General features: G+C 34.4%; 4 protein-coding genes across 5 annotated transcripts; all 4 read right to left on the reverse strand.

Annotated features, from left to right (window-relative positions):
• Positions 1 to 4,554: 4,554 nt before the first annotated feature.
• Positions 4,555 to 8,752, reverse strand: LOC130623812 (gamma-aminobutyric acid type B receptor subunit 2-like). The gene is made up of 4 exons (XM_057439334.1): positions 8,140 to 8,752; positions 7,284 to 7,464; positions 6,888 to 7,045; positions 4,555 to 6,704 (listed from the first exon to the last, which is right to left on the reverse strand). The coding sequence occupies exons 1-4, from the start codon at positions 8,215 to 8,217 to the stop codon at positions 6,495 to 6,497; spliced, it is 627 nt and encodes a 208-aa protein (XP_057295317.1). The 5' UTR covers positions 8,218 to 8,752; the 3' UTR covers positions 4,555 to 6,494.
• A 1,284-nt stretch (positions 8,753 to 10,036) lies between these two features.
• LOC130624218 (gamma-aminobutyric acid type B receptor subunit 2-like) lies at positions 10,037 to 12,228 on the reverse strand. Of its 2 annotated transcripts, XM_057439789.1 has the most exons (4): positions 11,582 to 12,228; positions 10,792 to 10,942; positions 10,410 to 10,542; positions 10,037 to 10,276 (listed from the first exon to the last, which is right to left on the reverse strand). In XM_057439789.1, exons 1-4 carry the CDS (start codon positions 11,688 to 11,690, stop codon positions 10,148 to 10,150), a joined length of 522 nt encoding a protein of 173 aa, XP_057295772.1. In that variant the 5' UTR covers positions 11,691 to 12,228; the 3' UTR covers positions 10,037 to 10,147. The 2 variants fall into 2 exon arrangements, with proteins under 2 accessions (XP_057295772.1, XP_057295771.1); XM_057439788.1 differs by having other exon boundaries at positions 10,134 to 10,542.
• On the reverse strand, positions 11,812 to 15,124 carry LOC130623252 (uncharacterized). Its single transcript, XM_057438724.1, has 9 exons — positions 14,574 to 15,124; positions 14,343 to 14,453; positions 14,178 to 14,246; positions 13,873 to 14,100; positions 13,425 to 13,605; positions 12,707 to 12,810; positions 12,224 to 12,422; positions 12,077 to 12,134; positions 11,812 to 11,917 (listed from the first exon to the last, which is right to left on the reverse strand). The coding sequence occupies exons 2-9, from the start codon at positions 14,358 to 14,360 to the stop codon at positions 11,812 to 11,814; spliced, it is 963 nt and encodes a 320-aa protein (XP_057294707.1). The 5' UTR covers positions 14,361 to 14,453; positions 14,574 to 15,124.
• Positions 15,125 to 15,201: 77 nt separating this feature from the next.
• LOC130624201 (uncharacterized) lies at positions 15,202 to 16,192 on the reverse strand. Its single transcript, XM_057439775.1, has 2 exons — positions 15,615 to 16,192; positions 15,202 to 15,421 (listed from the first exon to the last, which is right to left on the reverse strand). The coding sequence occupies exons 1-2, from the start codon at positions 15,825 to 15,827 to the stop codon at positions 15,236 to 15,238; spliced, it is 399 nt and encodes a 132-aa protein (XP_057295758.1). The 5' UTR covers positions 15,828 to 16,192; the 3' UTR covers positions 15,202 to 15,235.
• Positions 16,193 to 19,465: the final 3,273 nt, after the last annotated feature.

Genomic DNA, 19,465 nt, shown 5'->3' on the forward strand with positions numbered 1-19,465 from the left:
AAGTTGGTTAGGCTTACCCTCAACTATTGCTGATACCTTTTTGATCTTAGGATTGTAGAACTTACCAGTATCACGTTTGTAGGATTGTTCGTCCTCAAACAAAACCAATATACCCTTCAGAGACTTGCAAGGTGTATTGAACGACCAATTCCACGTTGTGTCCGACTTATCCACCCTAATTTGTCTATGTCTCAGAAATCTGTCATAAAGTACAGCCATGTTTTCGTATTCATTTGAGATGAATCTGGCAAGTGTGGGTTGTGTCACAATCTCATATTAGATTTTGTATTTGGCATCCGGTGCCGGTGCTGTGGCAGAACCGGAAGGTTTGGTTGGAGTTGATAGTACTACCCTGTCATAATTGTTGAATGTTATCTCATAACATAGCCTATTACCTAATCCAGCCTGATAATATGGGATCGTGCTATCCAACATTTCAAAATCCAGAGGTATGGTAAACTTGTTTTTATACGCATCATAGATTGCTTTGTCCGCTACCTCAGATGTATCTTTATCCGCGGCTCCAACTCTCAGTTTCATGCAATTTTCCGTGCAACCATCATCGGATATGATACCCTGTCTGATTGAGTTCCCCTTCTCATGCTTTGTCAGCCATAAATCTCTGTAGCACCCGAAAAGATCAAAGTCATCAATGCTCAGAATCTCGGTACCCTCGAACTTGATAGCTAGCTTTTTAACAATTGCCCTCCCTATGTTAGAGACCAATGTTCTCTTCGTGTCGGCTTTTGACTCGAGATCAATGTCGAAACTAAGTTTCGAAGTACCCGGAACAATGACATCATCGTTACCTAAATTAGGGAACCTAATCAGGAGTAACTGGTTCTGATCAATCTCACTTGGGTTGTGAGTTACAATTACTTTTTGATGCGTGCCTTTTACGCCATGTGCGATTCTAAGTGAACGTTCTGGGTTTAACTTTTTCCCGTATTCCATGCTATTCCATATTACTTTTATTTTATTTTTACTTTAATTCGGTTTAGCGTTACCTATTGCTCACTGTATATGTCTATCATCTCTCTTATGTGAAGGACAACCGTTGTTCCCAGACTATCTTTTACAAGATCTCCATTTTGATCGGTGATTTTCAAAGTAAGTGATTGAAGGAAACCATTCTTTAGTTTCTTATATTGTGGGTTTTTGGGCTCAATATGTGTAACATCACCATACTCGGATATATGATATGTGATCAGGTTGTTGCTATATCTACCATTTTTAAGATTTAATGTATTGTCCAATTCATTCAGATTGAAATGTAGTTCTGTTATGTTGGTTAGCTTATTTGTTTTGATTACTCTGGGGTCTTTGATTAATGGTGTGGATGTGACATCACCCGCTAAAGATGCATTCAACTCCCTTCCGGTGTATTTTCCTTTCGGTAGCAACTTTTCGTCTTTTCCAATGGTCACTTTTAGTGGGGCTGTGATTTCATATGTAACATTGTCCGAAAACGTCTCCATGATCGCAACTTCTTTTGTGCCATGTGGGTTGGTGATTGGGCGATACAAATAGATTGTCTTTTCACTATTTACGTCATTTATTGTGATATACATTCTTATATTAGAGAGTGGAATTATTTAAATCAAAAGAATGGATAGCATTTTCAAATACAACCCGAATGCGACCTATAAGCCAAATGGAGGACAGAATCTTCAGATATTGGATGGGAAGGATCTATACAAACAGACCATTATTGTGTCCGAAAATGGCTCTTTCCCCGCTGTCTTTCCTAATATTTTTACTAATTACGAACTTAATCAAAACGAACAACGTATGAAAATTTGGAATGAGCATCCGTTTAGATTATGGCAAACCCAGCTCAATTTTGCCACTTGGTGCGCTTCAAGTGCCTGTGGGGTAAGTTCCGAACACCTGAAGGAAGGTAGATCTATGGTCAGGTCAATATATCGTTTTCATGTGTATTATCACATTAGACGAATCATTAAGCACCTACAGACACCTCTACCCTTTGAGGATAGTTTTAATCAATATGATAATCCTTATTCAAATGAGGAATTTCTAAAAATCTGTGGTGAGTATGATGTTGATTCCAACCCCATAAAATACAGAGGTCAGTACTTTTTCAGTTCATATCAAAAAAGACGTAAAGACTATCCAACTCCCGGGTTGAGTTATTTCACTAACGACTCCATGACGCGGTGGATTGTGGAAAAATCCGATGGATTTACAAAAACGGGCCTTGTGAAGATCTCAAGCAGTGTTAGGGCCTATGCCTATCTTGTTCTTAGTTCTCAGGCCTCGGCACGCTCCTCCATCCTTGGTAATGATTCAAGTGCGCTGACCGCCCAAAGAGTTTTTATGAATAACCTTGAAGACATTGTTAACCGTAGGGTTGATATTCAGGAGGACATTAAACGTTATCAGGATACGTTAAACTACGCTTCAAGTAAGGTTGATTATTCGGTTGGACAAGGTATTTATATGATACCTAGTGACATGAATCTCAGAATTAAGACGGGTGTGGTGGGTTACAACAACAAGATTTTGATATCTGGTAAAGATCTTACCATTGGTATTAATCGAAAGGTCAATGTTACCGAAAAAACAACCGAATCACATAAAAAGATAACTAAAAAGAAGTCTGTAACCTCTGACCATACTGATATCCATCCTGATAAACACATTACGGTTCACCACGTGGATACTACCGTTAAACACATTACCAGTGCTACCGTTGGTAGCACCAGTACTACCGTTGGTAGCACCACACATGAAGATGAGAAGATCGCTCTTATTTTATCTTTGACCGCGGCATTTGGTATATGGTATGCTTTTCGATAGAATATTAAAAGTGGTATAAAGAGATATAATCGTGAATATAAACACAATGGCTTTTCCAACAGTTGAAGAATTTGAACAAAACATAGAACAAGTTGCTCCAATCATAAAGTGGAGAGAGCTACCTGAAAACGAGATTTACCTTGTTAAATCCGTGAAAGAGATAGAAATATCGGGACCTGGTGCCCTTTCTGAAAAATCTATGTATGCGGAGGTTCAAGATAGAATAGGAAATAAATATAGGACATGGTTGCCTTCAAGACTTTGTGTTGAATTGAAGGATTATGGTTGGAAGGGTGATGCCTTTGTCAGATCAAATGGTCTCAAACAATCTCAAAAGAATCATCAAAATCGATTCTTCAGTTATGACATTATGTGGCGCTAAACCATAGAAATCATCTTTACCTGTTTCTGGTAAAGATAGACACATATCACTATAATTTATAGGACACAACAGGGGAGGGTGGGGAGGGACCCATGGGACGGGGAGGGGGTTTTGGACAGATATTATAGAGCATGCTCTATAATTTAACGTAAAGTGGCAAAGTGCTCATGGATTTATTGACTCCCCTATCGTTGATTTAACGTGGATGGTCTATAATTTGACGTGGAGTGGCACAACATATCAATCGCTGTCCTATGATCCGCCTTTTCCTATCTCTCGTGCACGTATTTACAACAAATAAAATGCATCGAGGAACAATAAAAGTTAATTTTCCATAACATTTGTATAAAAAAAAAACACTTTTAAATTTAACTTTTTTAAAACCATGCAAAAGAGAAAATCTCTATAATAATAGCCGTCGTCTGTCTGTCTCTGCGCCCCCCCTCCCACCTGCTGAGTTAGAAAATGATGTTACGGAAACACGAATATCAAATGCGATATATTTTTATCCACTTTGTTGCGACGGGTAACTATAATGGACGGGCGAACCCGCGGATTTTTCCACGGGCTAACGACTAGTCTCTATAATAATAGCCGTCGTCTGCCTGTCTCTGCGCGGACCCCCCCGCTGAGTTAGAAAATCGTGCTACGGAAACACGAATATCAAAAGCGATATATTTTATCCACTTTGTTGCCACGGGTAAATATAAAGGGCGGGCGAACCCGTGGATTTTTCCACGGGCAACGACTAGTCTATCTTAAAATACCCGTATACGTCTGTCCGTCTGTCACGCAAAATGGTAGCTTAGCTGCGCAAGTATAAAAAGGACGAGCGAACCCGTGGATTGTTCCACAGGCTAACGACTAGTAAAATTAATACTGGTTATAAGATCAAAGAGTTTAAAAAAACATACAAAATGCGGGTACCAATATATAGAAAAGTAAAGGAATTTTAAAATCAAATATCCTTTTTGATAGATCACGCTGAGGTCATGGAAACATAAAAACATAGACTGCACTGGGTCTAGACTTTAGCTTTAGTTGACAGAAAGGTAATTTGAAAAATAAAGTTTATCACTTAGAAAATTTATACGCAACAAATCGCCTGAAATTTAAATGAAGCATTATTTTTAAGATTGTCATCAAACTTTAACGAGTGCAAGAGTTTCTTAACAATGCAATGTCAAGTTCTGTCGCAAGTTAATAAACCTTTTTGAAGATGTTAAAACTTTTAGTCTGGAAATAACTTAGTTAACTTCAATGTTACATTAGTGTGGTTGAAAAATATGTTAACCTTGGATCTGATGGCGTTGTATTAACCACGTGAAATGTAGCTTGAATTTTGACGTTGACTGCCACTGCCTATACACTATACACGTCATCGAGACGAAAAGCCTTTTAAAGTCATAAATTTGGTTATGTTTGAACTCGTTACTATTTAAAATACCAGTTTTCAATACCAATTTAAATTTCAATCGAATTTATTAAGTTATATCTAGTCAAACGTGTTTTTAATATCCTGCTAAAAAATTCCTCATAGGCTAAGTCTAAAAGTTTTGATGCGTGTGAATGTGCGGTAATTACAAAATTAAAGAGTCAAAGAGGAGAAAGAATACAGGATGGATGGTACCACGCACGAAATTGTACATCGTTAGGTCTCATAAAGAACATGCTTTGTAAGAATCATGAAGAATAAACGGAAGATTATTTCTTCACTCTTTGAACCTCCTTGGTTGTACCAGTGGTGGCGGCCATTGTAGTAGTGGTGGTGACGGATATGGTGGTATTGTAGCATACGCCAGTAGCAGGTGTGTTGGGCTTGACGGTGGTGACAGTTGTAACGGTGGTGCTGGCAACCGATAAAGGAGCGGCGGAGAAGATGCATACACATGAAGTATTTTAGCCTTATTTATGTTGTTACATAGATATAATAAAAGAGATAACAACTTATCTTTAGGCTGTGTGTGACGCGCAAGGTAGGAAAGAGAAGAAAAGCGATGCAAAGAAATAAAAAAGTTGCAGCGTCTGGTTGATAAACGTGGAAAGGATTACCCGTCGAACCTGTTGCAGCAGTATGTAGAAGTTTGCTTGTTTGTTTATTTGCTTCAAATTTTGAAGAGATTTACAAACAAATGCCTTAATTAGGGAAAGGAGAGAAACAGTAAAAAAAAAAAAATTGTTTCGAAAGATTAGCTACGAAAAGATCAACTGTCGTTGATCACTGTTATTGACAGTTTTCCTACAATTTCTACAAGTACAATACATTTTTTTTAAATTTTTGTCTTACCGAAATTGTCTTAACGGGATTTATTTGTACCTTTTTTGCGCAGTTTAACATTGACTCTGCTTTCGGGAATGGCTTTATGGTTGCAAGTTTTTCTCTAATATATATTGTTGCCCATATATTCTGCCTCGTAGCAACATTCTTAGCAACCACTGCTTAAATTTTAACCTAGTCCCTAGACACGGAAACAAGCGTTTTAAATAAAAAAAGTGGCGATTGAAGCAAACTTATTGGTCGAAATCATTAAATTACGTTATCAGCTTTCACAAAAACTTCAAATTGATTTTAATTTTTAAAACAAACAGCGCAGAAAAATCACTCTTAAATATTGCGCGCTTTAATGTGCGCGATTTGAACGGACGTGTTAAAATTGAAGTAGATTTCGGCTTTAGAGTTGCTGGGATGTGTTGCGAAATGTTCAAATACAAGGGTTTTGCTAAAATTGTGTAACTTTATTGAATAAAATATTTTATGCTGCATCAAAAATATTTACACATGTTAAAAATATATAATATTTACACCCTATGGTTCATCACAAATACAAAATAGAAAAATACGCAAGTATTGTGGGAAATGAACATATAAATGCAGCAAGCTACAACGACGAAGACGTGCTCTAAGACCAGATGCTTTACCGACCTCAATAATGTTATTGGATTTCATGATGGAATCACAATCGTTTTCGCGAATAGCAAATTAAAGTACTGGATCAGCTTGAGCTTATAACGGTGATACATTTGCAGGAGACGAGCCCGAAAACGTTCCCCCCCAGCTGTCGTGAGTCGGTGCAAAAATGTACTCAGAAGTTTCTGACCCATTGTAAAAGTCGTTTGTTTCTCAGTGCAGCTTAACCTCAACAAACTGTTTATACATTAAAGCCAACTTTATATAAGTGAGAATATATGCCCTGACGTTTATATGTGCTTATATGTTTCTTCTTCTCTTTTCTCTTCTTTCTTAAAGTTTCATTTGTCCCACTTACATATTAATTTTAAATCCTATGACGGGCTACGCAAACACCTCACTATCTGATCTGCGTTTTACGGCGTCTTTTGTCGAACTTTTATTATTGCCTAGTGAGTCGACACTTTGTAAGTTTCCATCAATAGATTTTCTTCGTTCATAATTTTGAAAGATGGCGGAATTAGGTATGCATATAGAACTACTGGTCGTGGTCAAACGTCGGGCTAAATGATCCCTTGTTAGCAGCAGCATGATCTATAAAGAATTAATGTATCGAATTAATGTATAAATTCTGTTTAAATCTTCAGTTAAGTAACGTTGCTGCCCATACACTGCTTTTTTATTGTATTTTTTAAAAGAAAAAACGCATCCTTCGAGAGAGATTACGCTCGGTAAAGGAATAAAACAGCTATCACAAGACCTTATAGCAATAATTACCTTTGGCAATAACACAACACTCATTGTGACGGTGGTAATAATGATTACAGTAGCTGCAATGACAATGTAACCTCCATCAAAATGATTGATACTGTGTAGAGCTATTGAAGCAATGCTTCCCAGTAAAGCTGTCAAAGTGACTACATATATGGCAATACCTAGAAATTTAAACAGCGCTGTGAGACATCTCTTCCTATACTTTTAGGCAAATGAAACAAATCAAACAGCTAATGCCTAAAATGATTCAGCGACCCCAAAGGCAAGGTAAACAGTCGCATCTAAGTCTGACCTTTCCTCCAAAACTTGCCACGTTGCACTTTCACCATAAGAGACATATTTATTTTATTTCCTTTGTTTGCTGCTCAAAGGGTATCCAAAATTTAGAAATATTAATACCTATATATCGAGAATCATTCAGTACTGGAATTGTAACATTTCTTGTCATCCATGCAATAAAAATACCAAATAAAAGCAGCAGAATCTTTAAACCAAAAAGTGAAATAAAGAAAACATTTCTGTGCTCGCATGTGCATTGGAATTGAACTGTTTTTTTCAGAATGTCATCTTTTACCAGTAACTAAGAGATAACAGAAATGTTATTAAGAAAACTGACAGTAGCATACAACGGAAAAAAGGCGAATGTTAAATTCCTGATCTGACTGTTTAAATAATCAGGTAAGTGCCAAAAAAATAAAAATCCCCGTATATTCTTCTCAGTTAGGTTACTAATCTTTATTCCACATCAACAGATGCAAATGGTTTGTCTGATTTAAAGAGAAAGCAGTATACTTATTGTAACAAACACCGGTGGACATAAATCCTTAGTATAAATATAAAACTGGCTGTTTTCCACTTCAAGAAAAGTTTCCGTGAAACGAAACACAAAGGTAGAAAAAATTGTCTAAGCATTCGTAGCTAAAATGTTTTCACGACGTAAGTGGAAATCTTTCTTTCTGTTCCGTTCTGAGAAAACTAGAATCAATTAATTTTAACTTTTTCGGTACATTCAGAAACCACACTTAGAAAATTAATTAGCCAATCAGATTATTTTATATAGTAAGAATTGAAAGTATACATATTTTCTGTATTAAAACTTGCGTAATAGTATGAAGTGGAAACTACCAGCAGAAAATTGTTTGTGTTGTGTTTTTGGACGCATCATTCTGCGAAAAACCTTTTAGAAGTAGAAAACAACCTTTGTAAGAAAAATTTTGGTGATAATGCTTTTAAAGAAAGCAATCATTAGACTAACCTCTCGAGATACTTCGACTTTGCTGGTTTCAAATGGTGAGACATACATCCAAAGAAGAAAAAAAACAGCATCGATCATCAGGAGCACTAACACAATTGCGATTATATAGATGTCTTTCAGCTTCTATAAGATTAACAATTTTACATCTATCATATGTTATTTATATATTTATATTTCATATAACACTGCATGAAAAGTTTTGCTAACGGAAGAGTGCTGTACCTACAGTTTCAGCGAACAAAAAAAATATCTATAGAATTACAGTAAAAGTACAAGGTTAGGTTTGTTTGTTGCTATTAAAATATTTTTTCTTTTTTATTTATAAGGAACATGGATTTAGAAGGAATGTTTCTAAATAATGATGATTTTTTTTAAAGGGCCCTCTTTTTATTTTATTAGCTAGTAGGTAAAGTGACTATAATATCAACTTCACGTTTCTTAAAATTGCATTTCTGATAAAAATACATAAAAACTTAAAAAAATAGAGATCCATAAAAAGTAATAATTAAAAAAGATGAGATTAAAAAATCTAAAGATTAAAAATATGCACACTTAGGTAACAACAAATCTGGAATTTCACTTTTTTGAAACGCTGTCAGTTTGATTTAGTAAAAATAAACAAATCGCTGCTTAAGTTTATAAATTTTTGCCAATTTCGCGAATTTTAACAATATTCGCAGAAATTTGTCTGCGCAAAAATTTCTGGAAAGGTAAATTCGCGAAAATAAATCTTCGCAAATTTTTAAAAACAGATTATCAGTAATTGCTCTACTTTCCTCGCCTTTGCTTTAGGGTGAAAATTGTTAGGGGTGTAAATATTCGGGTTTTTCAGAGAAAAAAACTCTTGATAATTTTTTATTTAGGATGACAGAACATTTCTTCAACCATGTTTTTGTACCTTTATATCAAGAAATTGTCCATTCGCGAAAAAAAATCTTGGCGAAATGCAATTTTTGACATCAAAGTTAATCAACTTACGGTACACTACGCAACAAAATCCTTAAAAGACCACCCTCAATTAACTTAAAGATAGGCAAATAAAATGTTAATAAATATCCGAAGTGATTGCTCATTTTTGTGGTTCTCTTTAACGACTTGTTTTTCATCTTTGACGCCTTTTATCAAAACATCCACCCCCGTTGTTTATATACTTGATAATCAGCACATTAAAAATAGATTTATCTCAATCTTGCATCCTACTTTAACCAACGTAATAGGGTTTTAGCACATCCTTAACTTCACACACAACAAGCAGTTAATGAAAGATGTTGGCACAATACACTAATAACAAATCCCGCGTCAAGATTTCTCAAAGATGATAAACTTTTCTTTCATGAAATACTTTTTTTCAAACAGACCTTATCCTAATTCTGTATCTTTGGTGTACCACAATTTTTTCTTATGTCTTATAATTTTTTTAATTCATTTTACACTATTTGACTTCTTCTCGAAAACGAGACTTATTAGCGGATTGAAATTTCATACACAAACCAAGTTAATGATGTTAAAGTCAAAACGTCAACAATAAAAATGGTATTCGGGAAACGTATTCAATTTAACGATAAATTGATAAATCAAGACTTTCGAAATAACAAAGCTACAATCTCGGACAGGAATTATTGCAAAGAACAATGGAATTTTAAATTTTGTAACCACAAAGAATTGAGAAATTCGTTTCTATGTAACTAACACGCACTCTGAACTTGTTAATGTTCACAGCAGACTTTTATTATTCGATTAGATCTAAATCCATAAAGGTTGCTAATATTTTCAAATTTCAACACGCCCCATTTCCACGATTTTCTTTCACCTTTCCTGGTAGAGGACTGTCCCATAATGACGACACTGTGCTGCTAGCACATTTTCGACGTAGGGTACTCTGCTTATACCCTGCGAAAGCCATCCGGCTGCAGAATACTGGCCAAGTAATGCGTTTGGATATTTTGTGAAATAGCAAAAAACGGCATTTCGGAAAAATATAATGTTGAGTGTTGTAGAACTAAAAAAATCATCCAAATAAACCTGCCATGTTTTTGTTATGTCTCGTTGAACTAAATATCATGAATATCCGCCATGTTTTTGCAAATAAAGCGCCAAAAGCACAGGTGAACCCAACACTGAGCATAACAACAACAATCTACAAAAAAACAAAAACAAAACAAAGATAATTCCAGCGTACTAAGAGAATAAAAATAAAACCGGAGGCAATGTAAAAGAAGAGTGAACGAATAAACTTTTTGAAAAGCAGTCTCGCCTGTATTCATACTCACATTACACATGGCTCCAATCTTTTGCACAGCAATATGTCTCGAATCCATGCCATAAAGGATTGTAGCAATGTAACATAATATACAACCAAATATAATAATGTTATTTATAACTGGTGATGTCATCTTGATGCACCTATCAATGAAGATGATATAAGTATTTTTTTAATTTTTTTGCTAAAATTTAATTCTACACTAGTTAGAAGTACGCATTTACATTCTAAACAGGTCAAAATCACATCAAAAACGATTTCTTTTGCTTACAGTCACGCATATATAAAAAAAAAACAAAATTAAGGCCATTTTGCTCACCCCAATCAGATTGCAAATCACATTGCAAATAATCTCGACTTTTCGCGTTCACATTAAAATAATGATTACTAACCTGACGTTTTTGTATAGATTGTTTATGAAGAACAAACCAAGAGCATAAACCATTCCCAATGCTGATAAAGTCCAAATAGTGTAGCTGACAGAGAGATTATGTTTTTCATTATATTCCCTCACAAGTGTCCTGTCTCTCACATATTCTTTACCTACGAAACGCAATTTTGCTTTCCAGTCATACGATGGTGACTATGTACAGAAAAGTTTTATAAGAACATAAAGACCGCTAAATTGCATTTCACTATACGAAAAGGTTGGGTAAAAGTGTCGTTCGTCAATGAAAAGCAAAGCAAATATTTTTTCCTATTACAAATAGATTCGTACGGTAACATATAGAAACAACGTTCAAATTCATAGTCCTGCAAATATTTTCTTAAAACAGAGGTTTGTGACTCGATCGTAAGCAGGAAATCTGGATGACAGTAAACCCCTAAAGGACGCCTTGTTTTTGAAAAAACATTTTTAATCAACTAATAAAGCTTCTCATAATGGAGCTGTAATTGGTGACTGAAGACAAGATCTAAATGGTTCATGTTCGACCCCATCCTTTTTCAAAAGCATGCAGAGGACTTTGCATGACAACCTAATCCTCAAGGGTTATGACGTTCTAACTGTTGCGTTTTTTGGCCCATATATTTGCGGGCCGTCCCTCTAAGGGAAAATTCTTTGTTAATCTTATTTTGACAACGGTACATATTAAAAACTTTGATATTGATTGTATATATGGTGTTGAAGTAGAAACACAGAAATAAATAAAAAAATAATAATTTCAAAGCCGCCCATATTACCTAACACATCAACATTTGCGCGCTCTATCGTCAGTTTATGTGTCGTAGGGTTATACATCCCAACTCTTTCAAATTTTCGCGATGCTAAAGGGAATAAATAAAAACACATAAAGGTTTGTTAGTATAGAAATGCTTATTTTAATGTGACAAAGCTCGTTATTCCCATACTATTTCACGAAATTAAAAATCAATTGTTCAGCCCTATAGACATTTTCCAGAGTTTCCATACTTTAATCCAATTCCAAACATTTTTGGCAGACGTGACAGCCCTGATTCTTGTTAAGAGAAGTATACAGCGAAGATATATGCACAGACGTAATTTTACCCACTAAGTATCTTAAAGTAAAGAATTCGCTAAATCGAATTAAACTCTACATGTGAGGAGTGTGTTTCTGGTCAAGTAGAAGCAATTCCTGTCATAACTCATAGTCTGTTATTAGTTTTGAGAAAGTTGTTATTTGGTAGATTAAAATTACTAAAGTAAGATGGTCTTACTGAGATTGACTTGACGGACATAACCGAATTGTGTCCGTTTGACTGTTCCAAATGGACCCTGAAAGTAAAGAAAACAATTTGCAAGTAAAGTAATGTCAAAAACTTTCGTAATGAAGTTACTTTAACTTAGTCAATAGTGTATTCCACGGTAATTGTTGTTTTGGTTTCGACACTGGCTTAGCGTATGTATTGCGAGCTTAGCGTATGAGTAGCACGGATTGGGAAAGCTGACTAATACGATAAATATCTCCGATTTGGTTGAGCAGTAGGACCAGGAATCTATCACTCTGAAGAAGTGCATTTCAAAATGGAACAGATTTTCGGGATGATAGGTACATTTTGACAACTGAACATTCCGAATCTCACATTACTAATTTAACGATATAATTCTTTTTTCTGAATGAGAAATAACATTTAGGATACGGGTTTTCCTTTTTCGTATTTTTGTTTACAAAGTTCAGATTAGCGAATTATTAATTTGCTTTCTTTTTTACTTATTAAATCTGTACTTGTCGCTATCGCGTTGAAAATTCCACAGTATCCGTCGTGCGAGTTTACTTCCATGTCGGATTCTTACTCGCTTGATTACAAAGTAATCAGTTTTTAAATTAAAAATTTTCTAATGCATACCGTAATTCCCTCAAACTCTGCATTATTAATTGCGTCTTGAATTCTTTTGGCACGGTCTTTTTCGTATTTACTGGATACCAAAATATCTTCAGTCTTGTATTTTTCTACAGTAACAAACAGAATATAAAGACAACAAACAGAACATAGCACACAATTGAAGTCATTTTTTTCTTTATATGGTTCGGTGATGTGATGTACCTTGAGAAAACAAATTATTTGCAAAAGTTTTCGCGGAAATTGTTTTTGCGGAACTTATATTTGCAGAATCTTAACTTATTTTTAAGGATTTGATGAATCAAATCCGCAAAATTAAGTCCCGCTAAATTTTTTAAAATCCATAATCCGCAAAACATTCTTCTTTAAAACCCTCGTCTTAAAAATACTGACTTTGTGTCTACTATTGCTGTTGTTGTTATTGTTGTTAACATTTTTTAAATTTTTAGCATCATTAAAATTATTTTTGCAAATTTAGGAAAAATGTCGCTATTCGCAAAATTGTATTGCCTCAAGAAAAAGTATTTTCAAATACTCATCCATAGAGGTAAGTTTCGCAAATATTTCTTCCTCAAATAATTTTGTTTTCTTAAGGTGAAAGAAACAAAACAAGAAAGGCTATATAATTCACAGCTTTTTTACATACTTCAATACCAGAGTTAAATTCAGTCTTGAAAGGCTATAAAATAATAGACAAATCTCAATTTACGAAAGTATTACAAACCGAAAAGATTGTGGAACCCAATGGCTACTTGGTAAACCTCATCAAACACTCGAGGAGAATCATCCGAAAATGGATGTTCCAAAAATTGCGCTAAAGTGGATCTTCTAGGTTCTTTGTAGTAGAATTCCTCGCGTTTCTGAAGTCCATATTGTACTATTTCCTCCCAGACTTCCTTTGTTGCCTAAAAGGCAATAATGTATTAGAGGAAAAAGAAGAAAAAGAACACTTTAAAAATACCCAGCTATTGTGAATAGCCAGAAGAGAAACATGAAAAAACAAACAAACACATAACTATCGACAAACACCAAACCAAAATTTTCCATCAAATCAAAAAAATTTCTCGTCTCCAGAGCTTTTTAAGATAACTTTACATTAAAGAGCTCTGGGAACGAGAATGATAATCATAATCACGTAACAGTAAAAGTGAAGATATGAACTTCACATGTACCTTGTTAGCCGTCGGTAGGATGTTGTCTATTCTTAACGTGGAGTAAGTAAATCTAAACAGATTACGAGACGCGTTCCAATAGCCAAAACGGTTAAACGGTGCGCAAACAGATTGAATGAAACGGGCCGTGCGTGTGTTGTTCGGTGAAAAATACTGTTCTTCACTGAATCGGATCCAAGTTTCTGTAACGAACTGGTACTTTGGCGAAAGCAATCCTTGCCTAAAAACCTAAAATATCGCAAATCAAAATGAAAGGTATTAAAAAAATGGCTATAGATAAAGGTGGAGATCTCGGAGAAACGTACCTCACAAAAGAAAACCTGGGAGAATGCATAAGTTAGTCTTGGTAACAAAACGATGCGAATATCTTTCTCCTAAAAATCAAATTGGTTGGCAATAATCTATATTATATTGGATCAATATGCCTGGAAGAACATTTGTAGTCGGTACTTTTGAATTGATTGACCCACCTGGATATCTTTTATCATTTCTTTGTGAACACTAGCGTCGAATAAGTTGGTGGGATCATAAAAATATGTAGCAATTTCAACACCGTTACTTTCAAGGGAAGCAATGTATTCCTGCAGAGATAGTTGAATACTTTAACAGCCAGCCAACGAACAAATAAACACACACGAAAGAAAAAAGAATAAACAAACAAACAAAAACAACAACAAGTAAATAAAAAACAGTAAACCTACCTGATATGAAGCAATGTTCAGTAGAGGATACACCAGAGCCACTCGTTTCCATTTGAAATGATTAAAAAATTGATTTCTCACGTCACTTATTGTGTTATCAATACTTTCGAACCCAACCTAAATCAAATTACCTCATATTTATTTCATGTCTGTAAAAATATAAGACATATACCGCATTATTTCTCTTAAATGCTGTTTTCCTACGAAAGTCTGTCCGGAAATGTATAATACTCTTTGATAATAGCCATTCTTTAATGAGAGCTGCATATGAAACAGATTAAATAAATACCAAGCAGGTTTTACGTTATTGCAGAAAATAAGCTCAACCTGCTATCCTATTTTTCAGCGACACTTACTAAAATGAATTACTCCTATCGATGATGTTTGTGTTTAAATTATCTCATTACAACACATTTAGCATTTTGTAATAAATAAGTGTGAAAATGCAAAATTTCTAACAAAGGAAGAGAAAAAATAAAATCCGCGTGCATTGAACACCCTTCACTTTTTTTGCAGAAAAACCCTACAGTACTTTCTAATGTTTTTCCTTTCAATCGCATGACTAAAGTTTCTTTCTGTTTTACAAAAGAAAAAGTAATGATCGTCAACTTGTGGTTGCGACACGGCTGTGTTTTAAATTGATTTCATAAAGTTCAATGCTTTTAATGGTTGCTGTACGAAAGACTAAAGAAGAAAGACAGACTCACGGAAGAGGGTATGTGAGTTTTCTTTTTCAGTGGATTCACAATCTCCCGTCCTCGTAATGTGTACGGTCCAAAATAGTATTGATACGTCATATTGCTTTTATTTATGAGATCGAGAAAGGTGACCATGCTGTCTCCCCAGTACTAAAAATAAAGTAAATGAATCAACAAGTATAAAAGCAACAACAACAACTACCAACGAACCAACGAATTAACAGACGAACCAACAAACCTACCAACCAATCAACCAACGAACTAACGAACTAACCAATCAACCAACAGTAATAAAAACGACAATAACAAGGAAAAACAAAAAAACAATCTAGCTACGACTTACATTAGAATTCTGATAATCCACAACAATTTCATGATTAGGCAGTATACGATCATCTTGGTTTATATATTCCACTGCAGCACGTATTGCACTAGAAAAGCCTGCTTTGTCATATTCCAAGTCCTCGATGTCAGCAGCAAAGTGAAGCTTTTGTTTACCTGCAGTGACATGCCCATACAGGAGAACTAGAAAACAGCCACACAGTAGTATGTACATTCTGAGTTGATTTCCTTGTTGGTGCGAAATCAAACTTGCTCAATAGAATCGCATGAGACAACTAGGCAATGTCAAACACTTTCGTGGTTATAATATACCGAAATTAACTTTTAATTTACGAGATGTCATCTGGTAATAATTACATATCCTGAGCAATTTCCCATTGTTTTCCACCCTCGCTAACAAGATAATACATGACCGCAGTTACATCAGCATATATCAGGTGCCAACAATAGACATGTAATCTTAATATTCAAATAATTATAAATAATATCATAAAATCTGGTTACATTGCTGGGAGCACGAATGCACTTCGAAATTTTTTAAACCATCACCTTCTATGAGAATTAGACAGCAATATATTTTCTTCTCTATCAAAATTTTACCACAACGATTAGCAAATCAGGAAAAAATTAGCAAGGTATGTTAAAGAGCCTATTAAAACAGTGTACAGCTACTAAAATAATCTTCTTTGATAAATGACACAATTCATGAATGCCAGAGTTCTTTTTTGCGACAGTGACGAAGTTTGATGCATTACTGTTTGCAGAATCGGGTTACGGTGTCGTATGAGACTAGTAGGTGATAAAAACTTGCGAAAAGCTTTAGATGTTAACCAAGCAGGTATTGCATATAATCAGCACGGAATATCCTGTTTACTGGAAAATGTGATTTTTAGAGGTAGTTTATACCATTCTCAGGTTTTTCAGGAAATGCTTAAAAAAATTTAAAAAATTAAACGATATATTTCGTGTTTTAAAACTCATAAAAAAAGAGATCTAGTGTTGTCCACTCGTTTTTAGTTAAAAATTTAGCAAGATAATGTGCATATTGAAATTATTAAAATTGATCAAATCAACAGGTATTTCCGACAGACTTTTAACCGTGCTTTTACAGTCACGTTATGCTTCCATACAGAAGAAATGCTTGGCTTTTTACAACTAGTCGGCAACAAATTAACGATGAATGGACAATTATGAAAATTAGTTTCAGATATTTTATGATGCGCAAGAGAGCACGTCAGTAGAACAATAGTTTTATTTCATTTTATTACTTTTAACTGATCCTTACTTTCTATATGTTGTCGGCTAGTATTTTTTAAGAAAAGAGCCAATTGCAAGTAATATTGATTTATTATTATTATTATTACTATTATTATTCCACATCCTTTATCAGGGATAGTACTAATAGTTTAAGCAGGATTTAAACCATATGCTTTGTTAGACAGACAAGTCTATTTTTTTTAGTGTTTTAGCCAACGACTTTTAACGTGAAAGAGTGCTTGAGAACATGCTTGAGTTGGCACTAAACCCATAATTTCGCAGTATTAACCAAAATCACTTTTCCTTGGCAATAAATATTAGTAATCCATTCGGTATCTTTCCTCTACGACACAAAGTTAAATAAGTCAAGACCGCTTTTTTCAGCTAATAAATACTAGAAATATCTACTTTCTAGCTTCCTCCTTAAGACACAAAAGTCAGGAAGAGTGCCTTGATCATCTTAAAAAATTTCCACACATTGATTCAGTTCACTTGTCTTGGAAAAATCAACGCAGAAAGAGATTATGAGATATGATATATTTATCAATTCACTCATGGTGAAACTACCTATGACGTAGTATTCCATTCAGTTAAACTCTGCATACAATGAAATAAACATATGTTGTCATCCTTAAAACCTTACAATACATACAGCTAAGAAATTTGAATAAATAGGGTTGGTGCTAAATGACATTTTTGTGCGTCCCCATCGTGAACCTACGTATTAAAGCGTGTTTAGACACAATAAAACACTTTTACAGCGACCTGATTTGTAATTTTCTATAGCTTCGTATATGATTAGGTGATTAGGTCGTAAAGGTCAGTGATTTTTATTACCCAAAGGTTATGTCAAAGGTTAATGTTATATTCGGATATATCAATCAGATATATTTCTAGAAATTAGAAAGAAAAAAGTTGCGGTGACATGCAATCTTAATCCGGTTAACCGGAAAAGGAAGATAATAGTTTTATAGTTCTGGCAGATATGCTACTGGATTTTCTGGATTATTCCTGAGTTGATGATTAACTCACTGCATAGCGTTCAGTGGTGAGAAATTATTAATTTATTGTAGCAATTCAAGGATTTTGTTGCCAGATAACACAAAAAGGCTTCGTCATGTAAATACGTGAATCACATTAGAGGTGTAATAAAATGATAATGTGACCACATTGTTATTTTAAAAGTCTCTGACTGTTGAGACATCTGAGATTTGTTTCATCAAGTGGCCAAACGGATAATGGAGCTTAATAGCTGGATCATTTGTTTGTGAGGCAATAAAATATCGTCTTGATGTGCATTAAAAATAGACAGTTGACTAAGAATAATTAAATTACTTTAAGTGAAAAAAACCCAACAACTTTACAACACCTTGTTTGATATTTTCAGCAACAACCTGTTTTAACTGTACGCTAGCATTAAAAACTCCCAAAAATTAAGGAACATATTTGTTAGGAGTATGTACAACCGAAAAGATGCAACATAAAAAGGGATTATGATGTTTCCCATTAGAAATCTCATTTTCTTTATTTGAAAGCCATCTTTTACGTTTTTACTTTGGAGTTTTTAAGGTTTTTTGTCGTGTGAATCAACCTTTAAGAAAACATGCAAAATGCAATCTTAATAGCTGTTGTGTTACGGAACGTCTTATTTTTAAATAGTTTAAAAAAATCCAGAACAAGATATTCAAGATGGTTCTACTTCTTAGCACCTTTTTGAAAAAGAAACATATTTGTTTATATTGTTATCTTCGTATTAAAATTGGCTAACTCAGCCATAAGAAGAAAGAAAATTCCTTTTCGCCGGAAGAAAGAACAAAGGAGCAATGATTGGCATTCTAATCAACTAGTACGCATAGCTAGATCACGGAAACATTCCATGCACTTGTTTTTTTCTTCTTCTTTAAATCTTCTTTAAATATGTGGGTTCAACAATATTGTTGGACCCAAATATTTAAAGAACCAAGCTGTGATAATCACTTCTTTTCACAAGGAACGTCTTTTGCTTCGTCATCCCAATGACAACAACTTGACAAGTATCACGCGACAAATTAGTTTGGTTGCAATTTCATAAGTAATGATTAATTAACAGCTAAATATCTTCCTGAAATCTGCTCCAAAGAAATCATAGAAAGCAAAAGACATGGAAGATTTTGCGATTTTGTTGCGGTTTGTTTTATTCATTTAAACAAACTGTGTTTATTTTATCCTGTTTTAATGCTATTTTAATTTCTGGTTTAGTTCAACTCTTCTGGTGTCTAATATGCTGGTGACCAACATTTTGATTAATTATCAATCAATTATCATGGGCACCTACGCACTTTAGAGTGAATCACAAGATGCATATCTCAAAAATTGTAAAAAGCAGAGTCATCCACCTCACCTAATGTTTAATTTTGCGCATTGTATTTTTTTAGGAATGTAAAAACCAGAGTAATTTAAGAATCACTTTCGGCCTTAATTGTCTAATTGTCGCAAAAAAGTAAAATGACAGATTGGTAAATAAATTAATTAATAGATAAAAATGGTTTACTCGGTGATTTTGTGAGAGAAAAAAATGATGAGTAAAGTTGTAAATGTGTATGTAATGTAAAAAAA

The sequence above is a fragment of the Hydractinia symbiolongicarpus genome, chromosome 13, assembly GCF_029227915.1.
Source record: "Hydractinia symbiolongicarpus strain clone_291-10 chromosome 13, HSymV2.1, whole genome shotgun sequence".
NCBI lineage: Eukaryota > Metazoa > Cnidaria > Hydrozoa > Anthoathecata > Hydractiniidae > Hydractinia > Hydractinia symbiolongicarpus.

Excerpts from the sequence above, each read along its gene's own strand:
- LOC130623812 (XM_057439334.1), bottom strand. The coding sequence starts at position 8,217 with ATGATCGATGCTGTTTTTTTTCTTCTTTGGATGTATGTCTCACCATTT. Across the intron at positions 7,046-7,283 it reads GAATGATTCTCGATATATAG|GTATTGCCATATATGTAGTC; the intron begins GTATTAATATTT and ends TTAAATTTCTAG. Across the intron at positions 6,705-6,887 it reads GTGTTGTGTTATTGCCAAAG|ATCATGCTGCTGCTAACAAG; the intron begins GTAATTATTGCT and ends AATTCTTTATAG.
- LOC130624218 (XM_057439788.1), bottom strand. The coding sequence starts at position 11,690 with ATGTGTTTTTATTTATTCCCTTTAGCATCGCGAAAATTTGAAAGAGTT. Across the intron at positions 10,943-11,581 it reads CGCAAATGTTGATGTGTTAG|GTAAAGAATATGTGAGAGAC; the intron begins GTAATATGGGCG and ends TGCGTTTCGTAG. Across the intron at positions 10,543-10,791 it reads AATCTATACAAAAACGTCAG|GTGCATCAAGATGACATCAC; the intron begins GTTAGTAATCAT and ends CTTCATTGATAG.
- LOC130623252 (XM_057438724.1), bottom strand. Across the intron at positions 12,811-13,424 it reads TGGGTTCCACAATCTTTTCG|AAAAATACAAGACTGAAGAT; the intron begins GTTTGTAATACT and ends TTGTTACTGTAG. Across the intron at positions 11,918-12,076 it reads TGTCCGTCAAGTCAATCTCA|ATACTTAGTGGGTAAAATTA; the intron begins GTAAGACCATCT and ends CTTTACTTTAAG.
- LOC130624201 (XM_057439775.1), bottom strand. The coding sequence starts at position 15,827 with ATGTACATACTACTGTGTGGCTGTTTTCTAGTTCTCCTGTATGGGCAT. Across the intron at positions 15,422-15,614 it reads TGGATTATCAGAATTCTAAT|TACTGGGGAGACAGCATGGT; the intron begins GTAAGTCGTAGC and ends CTTTATTTTTAG.